This window comes from Petaurus breviceps, unplaced genomic scaffold (assembly GCF_028583685.1).
Source record: "Petaurus breviceps papuanus isolate PSGF00001 unplaced genomic scaffold, PetGlider_PUasm1.0 187, whole genome shotgun sequence".
NCBI lineage: Eukaryota > Metazoa > Chordata > Mammalia > Diprotodontia > Petauridae > Petaurus > Petaurus breviceps.
In genome coordinates this window covers 10,571,385-10,592,797 of record NW_027185799.1, presented here as the reverse complement: position 1 = coordinate 10,592,797, position 21,413 = coordinate 10,571,385, and the positions used below count along the sequence as shown (strand labels likewise).

The window sequence follows — 21,413 nt, the reverse complement described above, 5'->3', positions numbered from 1 at the left end:
AGATAGATAGATAGATAGATAGATAGATAGATAGATAGATAGATAGACAGACACACACACACACATATATACATATAAATATTTTGAGCAATACGTTTTTACTGGAAAAGGCCTTGGAAACTAAGGGGATGCACATCAACTGGGGAAATGGCTAAATAGATCATAGAATATAATTGTAACGGAATACTATTGTGTCATATTTTAAAATGATGAAGGGAATGGTTTCAGATAAATCAGACTTGTATGAAATGAGCAGAAACAGGAGAACAGTTTATGCAGTAACGACATTAGAAAGACAAACAATTTTGAAAGACTTATACACTCTGACCAGCACAATGACTAATCACGATTCCAGAGGACTTATGATAAAACATGCTACCTGCCTGATGGTGGAAAGATGGGAAAGATGATGGGCTCAGGATTTAGACTGAGACAAATATTTTTGCAATGTGACCAATGCAAGAATTTGTTTTATTTGACTATGTATACCTGTTGCATGGGTTTTATTTTCCTTTTTCAATGAGGAGGGGGAAAGAAAGAGGGCAAGAAGATGAAATCTTGTTTGTTTATAAAAAAAATAAAATTTAATTTATAAAAAACATCAGGAGTGATAGGTATTCTAGTCATATTTCTGGCAAGGCCCTTTTTCCCCTTCTAATTTTACCCCACCTATTGTCAAATTCATTTTAGAGCTGCGATAGAAAAGTACAGGACCTCACCTTTCCAATATGAGCTAGGTTCTTCTCAAAGTATTCAACATTTCCCATCTGCAGAATTAATCCCTAACTAGTAGGAAAATGATTACCAAATCAATTCATCAACATGTACTTATTAAGTGCCTAAATATGCCAGGTATTATACGAGTTACTGGGGATGCAAATGGAAAAAGTGAAATAATTCCTACTTGCTAAGTACAATCTAATGGGGAAACACCAAAGACATATATAAGTGTAAACAACTATTAAGATTATAAGTAGCTACATGGTACAGTGCCCTGGAGTGCCAGTCCTGGAGTCAGGAAGACTTGAGTTCAAATCCGGCCTCAGACACTTACCACACACACACACACACACACACACACACACACACAAAATAGCCATGTGACCTTGGGCAAGTCACTTAACCCCAACTGCCCTACCTTCCCCTCTCAAAAAAAAAAGATTATAAGTAGAAGGTAGTTAATTATAAGGAAGATAACAATGGCACTAGTAGTAGGGAGATGATGTAAGAGAAGCTTTAATAATTTCTTGAAGGAAAAAAAACAGGGGATTTCCTATGAAGTAGAGATGAGAAATAGTCATATTCTAGGTATAGATGACAAAAATGGACCAGAATTATATCTCAGGACATTTGTGTCTTAGTCCCATCCAATCATGGAATATCAGAATTGAAAGCGACCCTAGAAAACATCTAGTATAACTGTCATTTTACAGATGGGAAAACTGAGCTGAAATTCAGAGGCTATGCCCTTCCAAGAGATGTGAATTATTCAAGGTCATATGGCTCACTAGAGTGAAAACTGGGATTGGAAACTTCAATCCAGTACCCTTTTCACTACATCAAAACTGCTGCACATGAACACTATTTCACATGACAAGAGTTTCACTAATGCAAAAGAAGCATGTAGTATGACTCTCTTAGTCGTACCTATAAATTTAATTTAAGTCAATCTGGCTAAAGGCAGATCTTTTTAAGAGAGCATCCAAGGGTTGGTAGAAATAGTTTCACACTAACAAATGGCTGAAAATAGCAACCATTTCCCTCATGTGACATGTGCTGTAAATGGCAAGCTTTTTCAGATTTATGAGGAGTAAGAGTCATGTGCTACTCTAATGGTGTCCCATGCTGTGATGATAACCTTTCCAGAAGCCAGGTGTTTTTTGTGTTTGGGTTTACCATCAAGCCAAGCACCAAGACAAGAACCACTGCATTATACCACTGCCCAGAAGCAAGCTGCCAGGCTGCCTTGGGCACCAGCCACAGAGATTAAGCCAGGCCAGTCTTTGGTACTAAGAGTTCTTACTCGCACATTCACCATCCTAGAGAGATGGCGAACGGTCACCAAACAAGACACAGAACATTGTTTCCGGGCCACTGGAGTTGCACGTATCCAACTATATCCCACTTCTTTCATGAGAGATGCTTCATATTCTCTGGCTATTAGTAATTATCCAGGTCCCACGCTTCTTCGAGATCCACAAACCAGGGATCTACTGTGGAAGGAAAGGGCTAGAGATATGATTCAGGACTGACTCCAATAAACTCCATACCTTCTCAACTCGCCCTCAGTTGCCTCTCCCCTTTGATTAGAGAGCTGAAGGCAGTGGGGTAAAACATTAAACTCTTCCCAAAGCATTCCTTTATAAAGGGCTGCCAGGGAATTCCGAATCACTTTCAGGGGAATTCCAATGTCCATCAGCAGCTCTGTTTGTCTTCAACCTCACATGCCCATAAGTACCCCTATGTGCCTGCCACCAGTCCCCCACCTTTTTGTGTATTGTCTTCCCCCATTAGATTGTAAGCTCTCTGAAGGCAAAGACTCTCTTTCTCTTATTTGTATCCCCTACACTTAGCACAATGCCTGGAACATAGTAGGCACTTACTAAATGTTTATTGAATTGAATTGATTGGTAATCTCATTCCTTGCAGTGTGCCTAAGTGGAATCCCAGGATTTCTAAGGATATAATAAAAACCACTGTGAGATTCCTTTGACTTGCTTTCCCTTTATTTTTCCTTCAGAGATCACAGGAAGAGGAGAGCGATTTTGTCTCTTTCCCCCCTTTTCCCACCTACTCTAAGGCACTTAGGTATAGATGTCATGCTCCTACCACCTTTTCTGAATATGCAAACATATATATTATATACGTGTGTATGTATCTATACATACTATATCCAAAATAAGTGAGATAATTTGGAGAGGGTAGGCACTAGGAACCACCAGGAAATGCTTCATATAGAGAAGTGGTGCTTGACCTGAATTTTGAAAGAAACAAAGGATAACAACTTCCAAATTGGTCTCCCTTCCTAATGGTTCTCTCAACTCCAAATCCTTCTCCATACAACTGCCAAAGTGATTTTCCTTTTAAAGTTTAAGTCAAGGTCAGACCATGTTACTCCCCTCCTCTATCAACTCCAGTTGCTTCCTATTATCTCTACGATAAAATATAAATTTTGTGTTTATATTATATCACATTATATAATTATATTATACTATACTATGCTATTATATTATATTATGTTATATTACATTATATTATATTAATCAATTTATTATATATCAACCTGACTCCACTCAATATACAATTTTCAATTTTAATTATTCCCTCTTTTATTTATTCTACTTTTGAGATAAAAGGCCTTCTTACTGTTCTTTATGCACAAGCACTCTAACTCTCTCTCTTTTCCTTTGCACTAGCTGTCCTCCATGATGGAATTCATTCCCTCCTCACTTCTCTCTCTTAGACTCTGCTCAGGATTTCAGCTGGCATATTACCTTGTTCATTAAGGCTCTCTTGATCTCCCTCTTTCCTCACTCCATCAGCTTTTACATTCCCCACAAAATCATCAGGTATCTATTTTGTGGGGACCTTGGAAAATGCCCAGTTCCCCCAACATGAAGGCATCCCTATGAGGACTTGCAACCCGATCTCCCAAGTTGGAGGCACTTTGTACTGTATCAAGTGGGTGGAGGTAGCCTCCTTTGATTGGTTGCATATATAGGACAGTCGGAGTCTCTAGAACTGGTAAGACTGAGACAATCTCTTTTTGCGGCTTTTCTGACTCACTCTTTCCTATGGGCTTCTTTCCTCCTTCATCCAGAGGGTGAAAAACATTAGGAGGGATAGCATGAATTGAACAAGTAAGAAGGGATGAATTTCCTTCCCCTGTTCCCTCTTTTACCATGGCCCAGAGAAATAGGCCTGGGAGTATTTGGTTCTCTATATCATTCTCAAGTTTTGGGTGGAGGTGGTGATCCCTACCAAACCTGGAAATTCAAGTCATGGCAACCTTGGAGTCAGGTTTGGGGGTGGGTTGGTGCAGTCAGCCAACCTAGCACAGAAGCCCAGAGAAGCCAGGGTGCCTGAGACATGACCCCAAAAGGAATTTTAGACTTGGAACTTGGACTGTATAGGAATGAGGATAAACTATGAACCTGATCCTTTTCCTGTCCCAGGAGAATGAGCTGGTACAAAGGGAGAGGAGAATTATGCCTCCCACATATTGAAAGAGTAAGTTTGCATATTTGTGATTTTAATTTCTGAATTCTTTGTAAAGGTTAGTCCAACTGTTAGTGGCTAAATGGAACTGTGATGCAGGGGACCCTCCCTACACTTGGGGAAACACCAGAGGAGGGAGCTGGAGACATTTGCAGAGAACCATAAATATCCCAATACCTTTAAGATTAATAGAGAACCCTGGGGGAGAGAAGATATGTTATCTACCTGGTCTTCCAGCGGTGAGGGCCATGGAAGGCAGCATAGTGTAGCAGATGAAGAGTGGGCCATGGATCCTGGAAGACCTGAGTTCAAGTCTCACCTCTGACAGATACTGGCTATGTGACCCTCTGGATAAATCATTGAGCCTCTAGGTTAGATCTAGGTAATCTTTTAATAGTATAAATTACCTGACTTGTGCTGATGAACTCCCTATATCACAGATTTAGTCTCTTATCTTCTAGTGTTGTTTCTCTGGCAAACTCCCTGAGGGCAGGGACTGACTCACTTTTGTGTTTGCCTCCCCAGCAACTAGAGGAATGCCCAACACATAATGTTGTTGCTCAGTCATTCAGTCTTGACTGACCCCACGGACCATAGCATGCCAGACCCTTCTATCTTCCACTGAGTCTTGAAATCTGTCAAAGCTCATGTTCATTGTTTCCATGACACTATCCATCCATCTCATCCTCTGCCATCTCCTTTTCCTTTTTGCCTTGAATCTTTCCCGACATCAGGATCTTTTCCAATAAGTCCAGTCTTCTCATTATATGGCCAAAGAATTTAAGCTCCAGCTTCAGTATTTGACCTTAACAGTGAATGATCAATTGCTTTACAAGGGGTTCTCAAAAGTCTTCTCCAGCACCACAATTTGAAAGCATGGATTTCCTTATAATCCAATTCTCACAACCTCACATTGTTACTAGAAAAACCATAGTTTACTATCTGGACTTTGTCAGCAAGGTGGTGCTTAATTAATGCTAAATTACTCATTGATTCAGAAAGTATTATCCAAGGTCCTATAGTAAGTACATGGCTAATCCAGGATTAGAATAGCTCCTTAGACACCAAATCTATTGACCTTCCCACTATATACAGCCCTTATATATAGTCTTTATGATCATCTAAGGTTCAGTTTTGAGAATGCTTCAACAGCTCTGTCCCCTTTGGCCAAATGTTGATTTAGGTGATATTTTTCTGTCTCTGGAAATTTTTTAGGCTTTGTTTTGGTTCATGACTGTATAGGATACTTATTGTCATAAATAACATGGATAATGAATCCCCTGGGCAAATTTCATTTTACAGATACTCAGGAGAATTCAATTTAGGGCCTACAGAATGAGGCTGGTTGAGCCTGTCTTCCTGAAATATAGAGGTTCCTCCTTTGGTTTACTACACTTCAAAGACTCTCAGAAATTTTTTTTTAATTTCCAAGGCAGGAATTATGGAATTCTGAGCTGCATGCTTCCAAATGATACTTACATAGTTCGTCTTTTAGATGAAATTTTAAACACAATCAGAACTCTCATTTTTTAGTGACCTCTGAGATGTCACATGACTGATAACATGGGCCTCTCTAACAATTCAAGGGAAAGATTCCCCTCCTCCCTCACCACCAATACCCCCAGGACTCCCAAGACTATTTAGAATGACTTCTGCTCAAATATTAAACTCCAGTACATGTCCCAGTGGCTATATCTCTGGGAAAAGGTTGTTTTTTTTCCCCTAACTTTTTATGACTCCCTATAACTTGGTTTGGCTGATGAGACTCCCTTGGAGAAGCTTATTCATCCAGGGGGAAAAGAGAAGAAAGATGCTAACAAACAAAGAAAGTCTTTACAAGAACAAGAAGAAAGAGAACATGAAGGAGGCAAGCTGAGTTACCACTTCCATCCAACACATACAATTTTCTTTTCTCTTCTTCTCCCTTACAGACCCCTTCTTTTAAGGGTAAGGATCAAGGCTTCTGAATGTGCTGGGCTTAAGGGATCCATGGTTTCAGGCCTGAGGGCTGGGTTTGATTTTAGGAATGATAAGACCTAGATCATAGAAGCATATGATTGACTCACATTCTGGTAGTCTCCTTAATAGCTGACATTCCACCACTGAGGAACCTTGACCCTAAAGGCCCTGCTCTCCTTATTGGTGACTCCTTTTCTAGAAGGACCACCATTTCAGGATGTGCTCCAGCCATACTTCACCTTATTTACATCTCAATTCACTCTCAGGACCTCCCCCCCTCAAAAGTCTCCTTGCTATCTCTTGGGGTACCCTTCCCCATCCCCTTTCCAGTTCCTCTCTGTCTCTTGTCTTCCCCCATTAGAATAGAATGTCCTTGAGCATAAGGGACTATATTGTTTGCTTCTTTTGTAACACAGTGCTTAGCACATACTAAGTACTTAGTAAATGCATTATACATAAAACCCCAGAAGAATTAAGTGACACAGACAGTACTTGTGTGTGTTAGAGTGGAGAGCAAATAAGGCAGTAGAAAGAAATTCTTGCAGGGCCTCCAGTCTCCCCAACCCTTGATTAGATGCCATATACATTGAAAGATAAATCTTTTCCTAGAGAAATTCAAGACTAAATCATGCTACCCCATCTCCTGACAGAGATGGAAAATGAAACATACATTTTTTTAATATGGCTGGTCAATATGGAGAGGTTTTGCTTAACTACAAATGCATATTTGTTATATAAAGGTTTTGTTTTCCTTTTTTCCCCAATGAAGAGGGGGAGATGGGAGGGAGAGAAAATACATGCTTATTAATTGAAAATATGTATATTTTTTTAATTTCAATAAGCAAGCCTAGGTCTGCATTAATTTCCCATTTCCCTGATTGGAATAGTTACTCCACTGCATTATATAGAGCCTAGCCCTGAGGATTAATAATTACAGTACCAGCTTTGCCCCTGACTAGCTGGTACATGCATAAACCACCAAAGATATCATCTTTCCAAGTAAAGAGGCTGTGAACTGCTTGGGAGAATCATGAGGACTGGAACATGCATGGTCACTCTGTGTTGACCTACCAAGTAGCTAGAAGGAGACTTTGCATTGGCTTCATAGCTAGAACTTCTGGAGTCTCCAAAATAGCCTGATTCAATATCAACTGAGGCTTTGCTGCATTCATGTCTTGGGAAGTAAGGCAACTCAGATTACCATCTGCTTTGCCACTGCTTCCTAAGGACCATGAGCCCTACATTTGACTTGCAGCTGAAGCTTCCACATGTTGTTGTCAGCCCAACAGAATGTGGGGTCCTTTAAAGCAGGCACTGTCTTGCTTTTCTCTTTGTATTCCCAGCTCTTAGCACAGTGCTTTGCACATAGTAAGCACTTAATAAATGCATTATTCATTAATTCATTTGTAGCTGGTAAGACCATATATAAGGAGGGAGAGCTTTAGGGTCTCCTTTCCTTCCCCCACCCAATCTGAGACCATGTAGCCCCAGAGAAATGGGTGTCTTTTGTCTTTCCATTCTTTCTCTTCCATTTTAGGAACAGAGAGTGGAGTTTCTAGTCTTGGCCAAGATCCAAGGGATCTGGAAGTCCCAAACCCAGGGAGGTTATTGGAGCCAAAATAGCAGCAAAGCCTTGAGGACCAAGGGTCAGGACTCTAATCCAACAGAAGCCAGCACCTATGTCAAATGTTCATTGTTAACTGGTTGTGGAACATCCATATTCATCCCCTACTCTACTTTTACATGGCCGCCATTCTATATTACATATTCATCATCTAATCTGAACTATTGCAAACAGACTCCAAATTGGTCTTCTTCCCCAAAACAGAATGGACTGCTTTCAAGGTTCTTCCTCACTGAAGGTCTTCCAGTTAAGGACTAGATGACCACTTGTCTGTAGAATTATAGAAGGCACCCTTTTTAATCATGGGTTGGACTAGTTGGCTACTGAGGTCCCTTTTCAACCCTTAAATTCTAAGATAAATTCTATGATACTTTGAACTTGTGATCCTGTGAGTCATAAATTTGGAGCAAGGAAGATCTGGATTCAAATTTTGCCTCCAATACTTAATAGTTATATAAACCCAGGCAAATCACTTAAGCTCTCTGAGCCTCAGTTTCCTCATCTACAAAATAATAAATTTCATTTCCAGATAGTTCTTATTGTTAAGAAGGTTTTTCTTTATGTCAAGACTAAATTTACCTTTTTGCAACTTCTACTCATCATTCCTGGTTCTGCCCTCTTAAGCCAAAGTGACAGGTGACAGTCCTTCAAATACATGATGAGAGCCTACATGTCTCCCCTAAGTCTTATCACCTTCAGGTTCAATGTCCCCAGATATTCATATGACATACTCTTAAGACTGTTCACTAATGGCTTGTCCTCTGAATACTGTCTAGTTTAATCAACATCCTCCCATAACTGAACACAATTGTGTAGATGTGGTCTGACTACCAACTAAAAAAAAAACCACACAATGCCTCTCAAGAAGCTTCTGTGGCTACTTAATACCCCTAAGACAAGATATAAGTTCCTCAACCTGACACTTAAAGTCCTACACAATCAGATTCCAGTTTACCTTTCAAGATTTAGTCCATACTACATTATAACTCGTACTGTATGTTCTAACCAAACTGGCCTCACTGGTCCTCCAATTCAGGATTCTATCTCCTACCTTTTATAAACTATTGCCCATCCCTACAACATTCTCTCTCCTCTCTTTTACTTCTTTTTTTTTTTTGCTTTTTTCTTGGAGGGCAATTGGGGTTAAGTGACTTACCCAAGGTCACATGGCTAGTAAGTGTGTCAAGTGTCTGAGGTCGGATTTGAACTCAGGTTCTCCTGACTCCAGGCCCGGTGCTCTATTCACTGCGCCACCTAGCTGCCCCTCTTTCACTTCTTAGAATGCTTACCTTCAAGGTTCAACTCAAATGCTCACTCCTAAGAACACCTTTCCTCATTCCTCCAGAAATAACATTGTTAGTATTCTTTCCCTCCTCCAGAGATCAGTTGTTGTTCATTCATTTCAGTCATGTCCAACTGTCTGTGACCCCATTTGGGATTTCTTGGCAAGGATACTGGAGGAGTTTGCCATTTCCTTCTCCAGCTCTTTTTAAAGATAAGGAAACTGAGGAAAACAGGGTTAAGTGACTTGCCTAGGATTACACAGCTAGTAAGTAACAGAAGCCAGATTTAAATCAGATCCTCCTGACTCCAGGCCTCACACTCTATCCAATGAGTCATTTTAGCTGTCCGTAGATAACAGTGACTTAACTGCTTATATGTAATATTCTGTAATAGAATATAATCTCCCTGAAAACAGAACTGTTTTTCACTTTTACCAATCTCCCATGCCTTATGATTAATCATTATTTTTTTGATTCAATCAGTTATGGTATCCTTGAAAAATAGAGTTCTGTCTATGCTAATTATTCTATCAACGGATCTTAGGTTAAAAGATGGACCACTAAAATTAGTTATCACTAAATGTTTCCAAACACAGAGTTGAATATTCTCAATCCAATGCTCAAATAATTTATAGGAACAAATTGAAAGTTATCAAATTCAAAATTATCTTGAACAGGCTGAGCCCCCTTCATTTTTTGGCTAAGCCCTGGAGCTGCCCTAATGTGGGTGCTCTTCTCTCCCCATCCCCAAAATATCTTATGGTTTTGATATCTTTCTCCCATTCCAAAATTATTCACAATAATAATGCACACACAGCACTTTAAAGTTTACAATGTACTTTCCTCGTAACAACTCTGTGAATCAGATAACATAAATATCATCCTCACTTTACAGAAAAGGAAATTGAGATTCAGAAAATTACCCAGAATCTCACAGCTAGTTAAGAATCAGAGGCAAGATTAGAACCAAGGTCTTTCAACTCTCAATGGAATGCCTCAACAGCTACGTTACACTGTATGGCTTCAGCAGGCCCCTGTTTCCTCCTGCCTCATTTATCTGACCTTCCACTTTTGAATATACTTAGGGGAAATATGTTTCTTTTTTTTTAAGCCAGAATTCTCTTAGAAACTTTGCTTATACCTCCAACCCATAAAATAAGCAGATTTTGATGAAGGACATTTTCAGGACACTCCTCCAAGTAGAAACAGGAAGTCTAGCTCAGGACTGTTCTGCCTAAGCAGGAAATCTGGTCCTCTGCTATCCAGACTACATGAAAACTTTAAATGCCCTGTTAGGCATTTTTATTAGTAAATTATTATTAGAACCTCTACAAACCCATCCTTTAAAGCATATTCTTCATTTTTGAGCAGGTTTCTCTCAGGAGCTATTTCTATAGCTTATGTGACGGTTTGTCCTTCATTCTCAAAGAGAACCATGACTTCAGGGAGTTGATGAAATGATTTGCTATCAACTTTGATTCGAGTGAGGGAGGACTGTGCAAGGTCACCAGCCTCACTTTCTCCTTCAGAGCCCTCTGGATCCAGTGGCCAGATATTGATCAAGATGAGTGGAGATGGCTCAGGATACATGGCCCAAGGTCTCCCACTACATCCTACACTATAAATAAAGACAACTAGGAAGTCTGACCAACCTCCAACTCATTTTAAAAAGATTAAGGATGATAGAGGTAAGGGTTCCCCAGTGACATTTCATAAGAATAATCCTAGTATTCATTATTCCTCCCCCTCTAAAAAAAAGATATTGATATTGTCTTACCTTGCTGTCGAGATGCCCTCCATTGGTACAGACCCTTTCTGATAGTCTGACTTGGGCTTGAAGGATTCTCTTGGTTGATAATACTCATGAATACCATAATTCTCTGTGTACTCTGAAAGAAGGCATTTGTTCTCTGATTGTTCATAAATCTTGGTAGGAATATGTGGACAACGATGGCGCCTAAAAAGAAAAGCAGAGAAATTAATTACTCCAGTAATGTTCTCCTCAGATACCCAAACTGTGGATGCTTGAAAGCTTCAAGCTCTGGAAGGTCCTAGCAAGCAGGAAAGATTAAATTTTTGCAAGAGAAGAGCAGATTCTTTATTGGCAATCCATAGACCAGGCTAACTCAATTCAGGGAGAGTCATCACCAGCAAAAGGTTACTAAAAGGGTACTGAATATTTTTAGCTGTGGCAATTGATCTACTTAAGAAAACAATTCACTAAGGTAAAAAGAGGACATTAAGAGTCACTGAGTCTAACTCCCTCATTTTATGGAGGAAGAGACTAAAGCATAGAAAGAATAAATAACTTGCCTAAGATGACAGAGTTAGTGACTAAAGTCTTCCCCACTCTGTGTCTAGTGGCCTACCCACAAAGTATTAAAGCAGTTACTAGTTAGAGGAAAAGGTTTCACATGGGTACTTTTAAATTAAATTCATTCAAACTGTTACTGAAGGCTATGAACTCCAGTACACCATGCAAAAGTGTGACCTTTAAAAGGAGACAACACAAGGTCATGAAAAAAAACACACTAGACTGGGGGTCTGGATTCAGGTTTGAGCACCAACTCTGCACCACTGAGCCACCTTGGGCAAGTCATTTCAAAATGGGAGGGTTGGTCCAGACTCTAAACAATCGCCAAGGTCCCTGCCAATTCCAAATCCTAAAACATAGGAAAATAGAAACAACCATTCATCCTCTCTGAAAAAACATATTTTTTGAAGTAGTTAGTATTAATGGTAGAAGAAAAATCATTTTTTAAAAATCAGTTAGATTCTAAAGTGGATAAAACAATGCAAATAAAATTTTTTGAAAATGTTAGTGCTAAATACAGTTTGAGGGGCAGTGTCTGCTTCTACTCATTCATAGAATCATAAATTAGGAACTAAAAGAGAACTTGGAGATTTTGGAATCCAGTACCCTAATCTTACAGTTGAGAAAACTGAGCCTCAGAGGTTAAGTAATTTGCCTAGGGTCATACAACGAAAGGTCTAAAGTAGTATTTGAACCAGGGTGTTCCTGACTCCCAGTCCCTTCCTCTACCCAATATACTAGGCCACCTCTTTGCAGCAAGATGGTAGAGATATCATTTTTCAAATCCATCACATAGTTAGCTTGTTCATCACACATGCAAATTAGGGAATGAATCACATTATTCTATTCTGAAGGGTCATGTTATTCTATTCCAATTGTATTCGAATATAATAAAAGTGGATTTTTGTTATGTTTGAATATAGTTTGGCAGTTATGAAGCTCTTGGATTCATAAAATGGAAATCTCTATATCTTTGTAAAACTAATTGCTAAGATAATAACTGATGCATATGTAATTTCAAGTTTACAGAGAATTTCTCTTATAACAAACCTATGAGATAGGAAGAATTATTAACCCTATTTTACAGATCAGGAAATTGAGACTATGAGAGTTTAGCTTGTGACTTCCCTGGTGTCAAAAAACCAATAAGTATCTGAGTCAGAACTCAAACATGCACCTTCTGACTCTAAGGCCAGGGCTCTTTCCTCCATACCAAACTTCCTAACAATAAGATAAGTGAAATTCTTCATGAAAAGAGGGGTATTTACGAGAACAGTAATGTAACAAAAGGAAAGGACTTAGTTTCTTGTCTTCAGAGGTGATCCAGCCCAGGAACAAATTATTATCATACAAAGAAAAGTTCCATAATAATTTATCCTTAAGGTATTTAAAATGAGGTTGACAACCTGCTTTCGTTAGCAGGACTGTCTTGAACCAGATGCCCTACTATTCACAACACAGCGTAGTGCAATTGTTTCAGCCTTTCCAGATCTTTTTATTTTTTTCATAAATTTATTTTAAACTTAAATATAGAACTAGAAAATAAAAAACAAATATTGTCATGTACACAGGAGAACATAAGAGAAGATTCAATATAAAACAATAAATTTCCATTTCAAGAAAACCTATATAATAATACTATACATTGTTTCCAAGGGTGCCCAGCTTTTCTTTGCTTCCTTGTAGGTTTTATTTTGTTCTCTGCTGTGCACTTGTAATAGTAATGTAATTTAAAGATCCCCTTGTATTGGCTTGGTTTTTGGTTTGATTGTGTTAAAACCCAGAGCTTGTGAATCCCACTTGTGGGATGGACTTGTTGACGTGAAAAGAGAGGGCTGAACTGCGAGGAGCTGGTGACGTAAATTTAGAGAGACACAAGAAAAGAGAGAGACAGAAGAAATTTTTGGAAGCAGCATCTTGGAGGCAGAGAGAGACTGAGAGGATTGCTGAGGGCCACTTTGAATTGCCCAGGACTTTTGAGAGCTGCCACCCAGAGCTGCCAAGGACTGAGGAGACATGGCTGTTATGCTGGTACTTTGACTGTCTGTTTTGATGTTGTTTTGCCAGATTTGTCCACTGGTGAAAGCAAGTCCTGTTGTTGCAGAGGCCTTATAACCTTGCTGTTGGCTCAGAGCTCCTGAGACTGTTCTGCAGACAGAGAGTGAATTCTGTCCACTGGTGAAGGACAGTCCTGTTGTTGCAGAAGACTTGGAACCTTGCTTTTGGTTCAGAGCTCCTGAGACTGTTCTGCAGACAGAGAGTGAATTCTGTCCAATGGTGAAGGACAGTGCTGTTGTTGCAGAGGTCTTGGAACCTTGCTGGTGGTTCAGAAGCCCTGAAGAAGGATTTTCTTGTTGTATGTTTACATAAATCCTGGAAGGGGGTTTTGCTAATGTTTTCAGGGGTCCTGTTCTGCAGACAGAAAATGAATTAATGAAGACACTAGCAATGTATCTTGTGGCCTTGCTAAGCTTTGTCTCCCCAGGAACAAATATTGCTGAGAACTTGCCTCCTGTCAAGATGAAGAAAAGACCTCCATTTGGGTATTAAATGCTGTGCTTAAGCTTGTTGTAACTCTGGGGTAGATTCAATTGTGATCCAAGGATGGGGAACTTTTGACCTTTTTGTTTTCTGTGATTGAACAAATGAATGTACTTTACTTATGATTGGAAACTAATCTCCATTTGAGAACAGGGGCTTTGTGATGGACTAAATGAATGTACAGCCTAGGGGTAGAGTAGTATTTAGAAGAGGGACTTTGTGATTGATTAAATGAATGTAATGTCCAGGGGTGGGGTAGTACTTGATTAAATCACACTTGGTAAATGCTGGATTTTGAATTATGCTATATGTTGATTCTCTCTGTTCTTAATTTGTCACTAAATAAAATGGAGAGCACCTATGCTGGTATTTTGAACCTTGGGAAGTTGCCTTTGCTTGGCATTATAGCACTTTTTACTATTTTTTTCCTTTCACTCCCCCTTCCCCCACCCTAAAGAAGGTAACAATTAAACATATATATATATGTGTGTGTGTGTGTGTGTGTATCTACATATATACACGTGTATATATACACATATATAAATATACACACATATACATATATATGTAAGACTGTACTATGCTTATTTCCTCCTATCATTTGTTTCTCTGAAGATGGATAACATCTTCCTTCATAAGTTCAAGTTTTTCTCTGCTTTTATAAACCAACCAGCTCATCATTTCCTACATTACAACTATATTCCAATCCAATCACATCCTATCTGAGAGATTTTCTATGAAACCTTTTCCCCAAATGTCTGCATTCCTTCTATTCTTGGCTATATGGGTTTCAAATCTTTTTAGCGTAAAAAGGTTTTACAAACTCCTATATCTCTGTAAAATAACTGCACTTTTAGTATTTGTTGGGAAAAATATAGGATGTCAAAAACTACTATGATTTCAGTAATACTCATAAATGAATTTGTATTTCATTAATCATAACCACATCTATATCCATTGAAAATATACATATATATGATAATATGTGGCATAAAACAGATTTGTGCACATACTAGGGCTACTAATTTATAAGTCTCCACTGTAAAATCTTTTCCTCTGAAGTCTCTATGAATCCTTTACAATAACCACAGGCAAGGTGGAAAGAGCTCCTGGGGTCAAGAGAGCTAGGTTCACGTCTCAGCTCTGATACAACTGCCTATGTGATTCTAGGCAAGTCATATAACTTCTCTGAGCCTCAGTTTCCTCAGAGATAAAATAGGGATAATCATATTTGTACTATTTATCTCACAGGGTTTTACAGAAAACTCTCTGGAAACCCCCAAAGGTGTCAAGTCAATTAGAGTTCTTTACTATCATGCCTTTCAGGATTGTTTCTAGCTCTATGGGCTCTACTATTATTTCCCCTTTCTCAAATTATTTGTCTTGAATATGGCTCATATAAGCATTCAAAATATTTCTTGACACTGCTAATAATATCGATGATGGTAGGGACTTAACAGACAAGTCCCACAACTTTGAGAACTCTGTGACTCAAAGTAAAGAAAAAAAAATGCCTCATGGGAGGAACACTGGGTTGTTTCCAATTTTTCCCCCTTAAAGCTATCAAGTGGAGAGAGAAGAAAAATGTCTGGAGTAATAGGAAAAGACAATTTAAGGAATGACATCCTGAAAAATTCAACAGTATTCAAATCTAAAAACTGAATCTGTACTAGAATCTGGCCATGTTAGAGTTGGAAAGGACCTCGGAGGTCCAACCTCCTCATTTTACAGATAAGGAAACAGCATCCCAAGAGATCAGAAATGTCTTGGCCAAACTAAGTCACAGCAAAGCCAAAGCAAGGACCAAGCATCCTAAGCCCCTGGGCCAGGGCCCTTTCTTCTACACTATGTGGACAGGACACAGCTAACTCCAAAACGACTTCTCTGCCTGAATCATACTACCCATTATTTCCAAGAACATGGAAGAAAAGAAGTTTATGCCAGTAACTTTAGAATATCACAGTGCAAGTTGGCAAAAAGAAAGGTACCTTATGGCTTTCAAGTATACTCCTATACATATACATATATATGAGTATACACATATATACACATACATATATGTATATAATCTGTATACATACATATGTATGTATATGTATATAGGTGTGTATACATACACTTACACTGAATACAGTAGTTTCACCAAGCCCCTCATCCCAGAGAAGCTCACAAACTCTTAAGAGGGAAGCTGAGTCCCCTATTAGAGTAAGATTAGCCATAGTAGACCAAACTCCCTTTTCTCACCGGGGGGGGTTTGGATATCAATGAACCCCCAAAAGTCTTTTCTCCTCCCAACTAGCATGAATCAGAATCAGTCCCTAGGCTCTTTGCCTGTATCTAAATAAGAACCCTATAAAATCCTATGAGACCATACTGGTTGAGGAGAGGGTGCCCCATTCCCTCTGGGACCCCAATTCCCTCTGGTTTTGTTTCCATTATTCTTCTTATTGTAATTTTTTTTGAATCTTCTGTCAACTGGCTTGCTTTACTATCTTTGTTGTGAGCTCCATGTTTCCTTATACAGGATTATTTGTATTCTGAGCCTCCCTATGAGTTTGTTTTAAGTCACCAGGCCCTGAGAATGAGATTACAAAAAAGATAGATGAATCAATGGTGTCTGGCAAGTGTTTTGTTCATTATTATCAAACTTCATGCCTGCCTCATTTGATAGAATGAGACTCATTAAAGATGCTGAAAAGCAGAACTTTAAGAAGTCTTTCAGAACCCAAAGCAACCCAAAGAGCTCTATTTCATAGGGTCCTCTACGTAGAAATCAATGAGGATAATGTTAATAGGACATCCATTATTACATCCGAGGGTTTTCTGGGGGCCAAAAAGTCTTACAGACGCAGGCCTTTGACATTTACACCTTAACATCCCTATAATCTACATTTACCAGCACTAAAGACAGAATACCAACTCATCACCTTCATTTCTTGTTTCAATTTTGTCTATTCCTCCAAACCATGCTTATAGCTACCGATAATCCATCCCCAAAACCATACTAGTAAATTTTTTAAACTAATAAATATTTTAATATCCCATCTAAATAAAACCATTTATTTCACAGAAATTTTTTATGGAAAAACATTTCCAGTCAAGACAGGGAAAAGTACTTCTGGATATTTATGTCTCTATTGTAAAGTCGAAACCATTACAAGAAGTTAATATCACTAGCAGCTAGATCAACCCATTATATAATTGACATATTTTCAATACATCTGTAATTTAAAACCACAATTTAAGCTCATTCCTTTAAGGACTTTGAAACCTATTTTTTCTTTCTTTCCTGTGACTAGGAATTTGTGCTAGCTACTGTAAAGGAAAGGAAAAACACATGCAATACTATCAGTCTGTCAATAATTATTTAAGTGTATACTACTAGACTAAATGCTGAAGGTACAAAGAAAGACAAAGATCTTCTTTTCCTGAAGGGCTTTATATTATAACAGGGAGACAACATGCAAATAATTAGGTACCTACATACAGAGGAGGCAGAAGGTAATCTGAAAAGCAAAGGCACTAGGACAGAGAGTCCTATCAATCAAAATGTCAATGGGCTAAAATACAGAACTAGATAAAATTCAACCAAAAAAAAAGAACTAGATAAAATTCAAAGGAAAGGATATTCACATAAGAACAACATGATAAATCATGAAAAGGTGGAAGGAGAATTTATACTTTCATATTTCAAGTTATTCTATAAAGCAGTAATTATCAAAACTGGTACTATGTGTAAAATATAAAATCTGATTAATGGTGCCAAAGAGATTATCCAATATTAGAACTGAAAGCAGTCAATGGATCTGTATTTCAAATTCTCAAGCCCATAAAACAATGAGGAAGGGAAATATTAATCCATATAGTTAGGAAAATTGCATCTCAGTATGGCAAAAAAAAAATTAGTTAGAACCATAACTTATACCACATACTACAAAGAACTCAAAATGGATTAATAATCACACATTTTTAAAATAATAAAAACAGGAAAAATTCAGTCATATCTGTTGCACTTATGGAAAAGTAGAAAATTCATCTATTTAACAAAGAGAAGAAATTATGGGAAACAAAATAGATTCTGTTGTGCAAAAATGATACTCTACTCAACAACAACAAAAAATGCATCCAGAATAAATGCAAAAAAAAAAAAAGAAACAAAACTTAACTACTTCAGACTAAAACTGATATCCAAGATCTGCAAAGAATCCCATTCCCTAGAGGACAAGTGATCAAAGAAAATAAACATGCAATTTTCAGAATAAAACAACAGAATTTAATAATAACTACCTAAAAGCCTTAAAATATCTCAACTGGAGAAATACGAATTCAGAACTCCGAAATATTATTTTACATGCAATGTAATAAGTTGGTTTTAAAATGGTAAAATTCAATGTTGGCAGTACAGAGGAAAAACTAGCACACTATGAAATGCTATTTGAAGTGTGCGTTGCTTATTTTTGTAGCCTTAAAAAGGATTCCATTACTAGACCTATACCTGAAGGATGTTATTGAAGAGAAGGGGAGACTTGTTTGTAAAAAAACACTCAAAGTGCCACTTTTCATAATAGCAAGCATCTGCCAATACTTGGGATCTGGCTGAACAAAATGAGATACATGAATACAACAGAATATTACTGTACCGTAATTAATGCAAAGGGTGAAAGAAACAAGGAAGTATAGGGAGATATATGAAGTGATACAGAGTGAAGAAAATATCACAGGACAAAAATATAAATCCTGACTACACCTATGGGACAATACTAAGGATAACAATAGCAACAAATTGGGGGGAGGGGAGGGATGCACAGAAGAAAAGGAGTTTGGAAGGACAGAGGAAGTGAGCAGGACCTTTTGTTATCTTGGTAAGGCTCCACTGTGGTTGTCTGCATTTTCTCCTTTTAGTGGAATGAGATTTCTAGCAAATATTCAAAGAGTTGAGATCTCCCTTTCACTACTAGACTTTGCCTCCAAGCCAGTTTTGGGATCTGAATCAGGATTCCATTATCCACTAGGTTTTCCTCATCTATAAAATGTTTCTAGACTTCCTTCTAGTTTTAAATCCCATGATTTGAGTTCTGTCATGGTCTATTGTGGAAACTATTATCCTTTGATAAACTTCCCCAAGGATAGGGGATGAGCTTAATTGTAAAGAACGCATCATAATCACTCAGGTCCCTTCTTGGATGTATAGATTTTTCCAGATAAATCTGAGATAATAGAATTGTTGGCATGGTAATATCAAATCCACATTCCCCGGGATTTCCTCCTTCCCTAATCTGGGGACTAGGAGCTTTCTCACCAAGGGGCAGGAAGAAAGGCAAGTCTTACCAGCAACAGTGGTCCCCAACCAGAGTCTTTGGAAAGTATGCTCAATTAATCCCCAATACAGAGATTCTTAACCTAGGGTCCATGAACTTTTTTTTCATGTAGTTTGATTATTGCATTTCAATATAATTGGTTTCTGTTTACTTTCTTTTATTCAGTTAAAAAACTTTGAAGAGGTATACATAGATTCAATTGGACCAGCAAAAGGGGTACATGACACAAAAAAAGTTGAGAAATCCTGCCCTAATATCCACATTCAGAGAAAAGAACTACAAAGTCTGAATGCAGATTGAAGCAAATTACTTGCTCTCTCTTTTGTGTTTTGTTTTGTTTCATTCCCCCTTTCTCATTGTTTACTCCATTGGTTATAACTCTTATTTACAAGTTGACTAATATTTAATACAAAGGTACTTGTAGAACCTATATCAGATTGCATGCCGCCACGGGAGGGAGGAGATGGGAGGAGAAGGAAAGGGAGAAAATTTGGAACTCAAGGGATTGTGAAAGTGAATGTTTTAAACTAAAAGTAAATAAATAAATAAAAGAAATCCTGACCTAAAATTTCCACGGCTTGTGAAAAATCAATTATAATATCTTAGAGTTCACTCTGGTCAAGGAGGGCAACATTGGGGATAATCAGATACGTGTTTTGTACTTTAAGAGAGAAGATTTCAAAAAGTTAAGAGAAGTGATAGATTTTAATTTAAAAAAAGCTTTTTCTTTTTTCATAGTATTATTAGACTGATAAATCAGAGGAATACTAGAGATTCATTTTAATTTAAGAAAATGTATTACATATTCAAATGTATTAAATGTTAAATAAAAGTTCCACTAGAAATGTGGATAAATGAATAAATAAATATACTACATACAGTACCCCTAGGCAATGGGTACACAAAGACAAAAAAATGAACATTCTCTGCCCTCAAGGAGCTTGCATTTTTTTTGAGGGAAGAGGAATGATAGACCTGAGGGGGCACATGCTTGGTAGACTTGAGGTGCAGACAGCTGCCACAGCAGGAGTCCCTTTGTAGAGCTAAGTTAACCCCACAAGTCTGAAGTTCTCCAGCCTTCTATTGTCTGCTCTCTTGATTTTTTTAACCTTCTCATTTCCCTTTCACCAAAGGAGCTAGAAGCAAAAAACTGCTGGAAATATCCCTCCAAGAGGCAAGAATGAACAGCCTACCTAAAAATAACAGTTCACTATGGCTTCCCTGTCAAAGAATCTAGACAACCTCCAGATTGAGGCTCTCCCATTTACAAGTTCTATGATAGGAAGCAAGGAGAGGAGAAATTGACTTGTGGGCTTGATTTTATTTTTCCCTCCCTTTCTTTAATCTGCTATGAAATTACCAGTTATTTGAATTACCTTACCCTTTTGGTCTGAATATAGGCCCCACTACTAAAATGAAAACTCCTTTAAAAGAAAAAAAGAGAGTTAAACACTGAAAAATTACAATAAATATAGGTTACGTTGAGGTTTTATGAAAATCAGATTTGCAGGGAAAGGATGACCTATATTTGCACCAGGATAGTAGAATCCTAGGTTTAAAGTTTAAAGGGACCTTGGAAATTGTGGATTCCAATTCCCTCATATACATGAGGAAATTGTCTCCACTTCTTCCCCTCTTTCACTCATTCTTCAACCCTTTGCAATCTGGCTTCTGACCTCATCACTCAACTGAAACCACTCTGTCCAATGTTCCCAATTATCTGATTGTCCAATCTGGGGATATTAACAGTGTTAATCCATCTCAACCTATCTTGCTGCATTTGCCGTTGCAGATCATCCTCCTCCTGGATACTTCCCTCTTTTCTCTGGGTATGTGTGACACTATTTTCTGCTTAATCACTTGTCTGAACTTCTCAGTCTCCTTTGTTGAATCATCATACATATCATGTCTGCTAACTCTGGGTATTTCCCAAGGTTCTGTCCTAAGCCCTCTTTTCTTCTCCCTCTATTATACTCTTACAGTTACCTCATCAGCTCCCATGGGTTCTATGAGATGATTGCCAAGTCTATATATCCAACCCTGGTCTCTCCTGCAAGCTTCACATCAATCTCACCAGTTGCATAATGAATATTCAAAATAATGTCCCAGAGACATTATAAACTCAACATGTCTAAAACTCAACTCATTATCTTTCC

The 21,413-nt window shown here is 38.1% G+C and overlaps 1 protein-coding gene across 1 annotated transcript in view; it reads right to left on the bottom strand.

Moving 5' to 3' along the window:
* Positions 1 to 16,802, bottom strand: part of SAXO1 (stabilizer of axonemal microtubules 1) — a 33,453-nt gene extending 16,651 nt beyond the window's left edge. The window contains exons 1-2 of the mRNA XM_069090552.1: positions 16,750 to 16,802; positions 10,862 to 11,041 (exon numbers count right to left, since the gene is read on the bottom strand). Coding sequence (XP_068946653.1) covers positions 10,862 to 11,041; positions 16,750 to 16,802 — 233 coding nt within the window. The remainder of the gene's footprint in view (positions 1 to 10,861; positions 11,042 to 16,749) is intronic.
* Between the last annotated feature and the right edge of the window lie 4,611 nt (positions 16,803 to 21,413).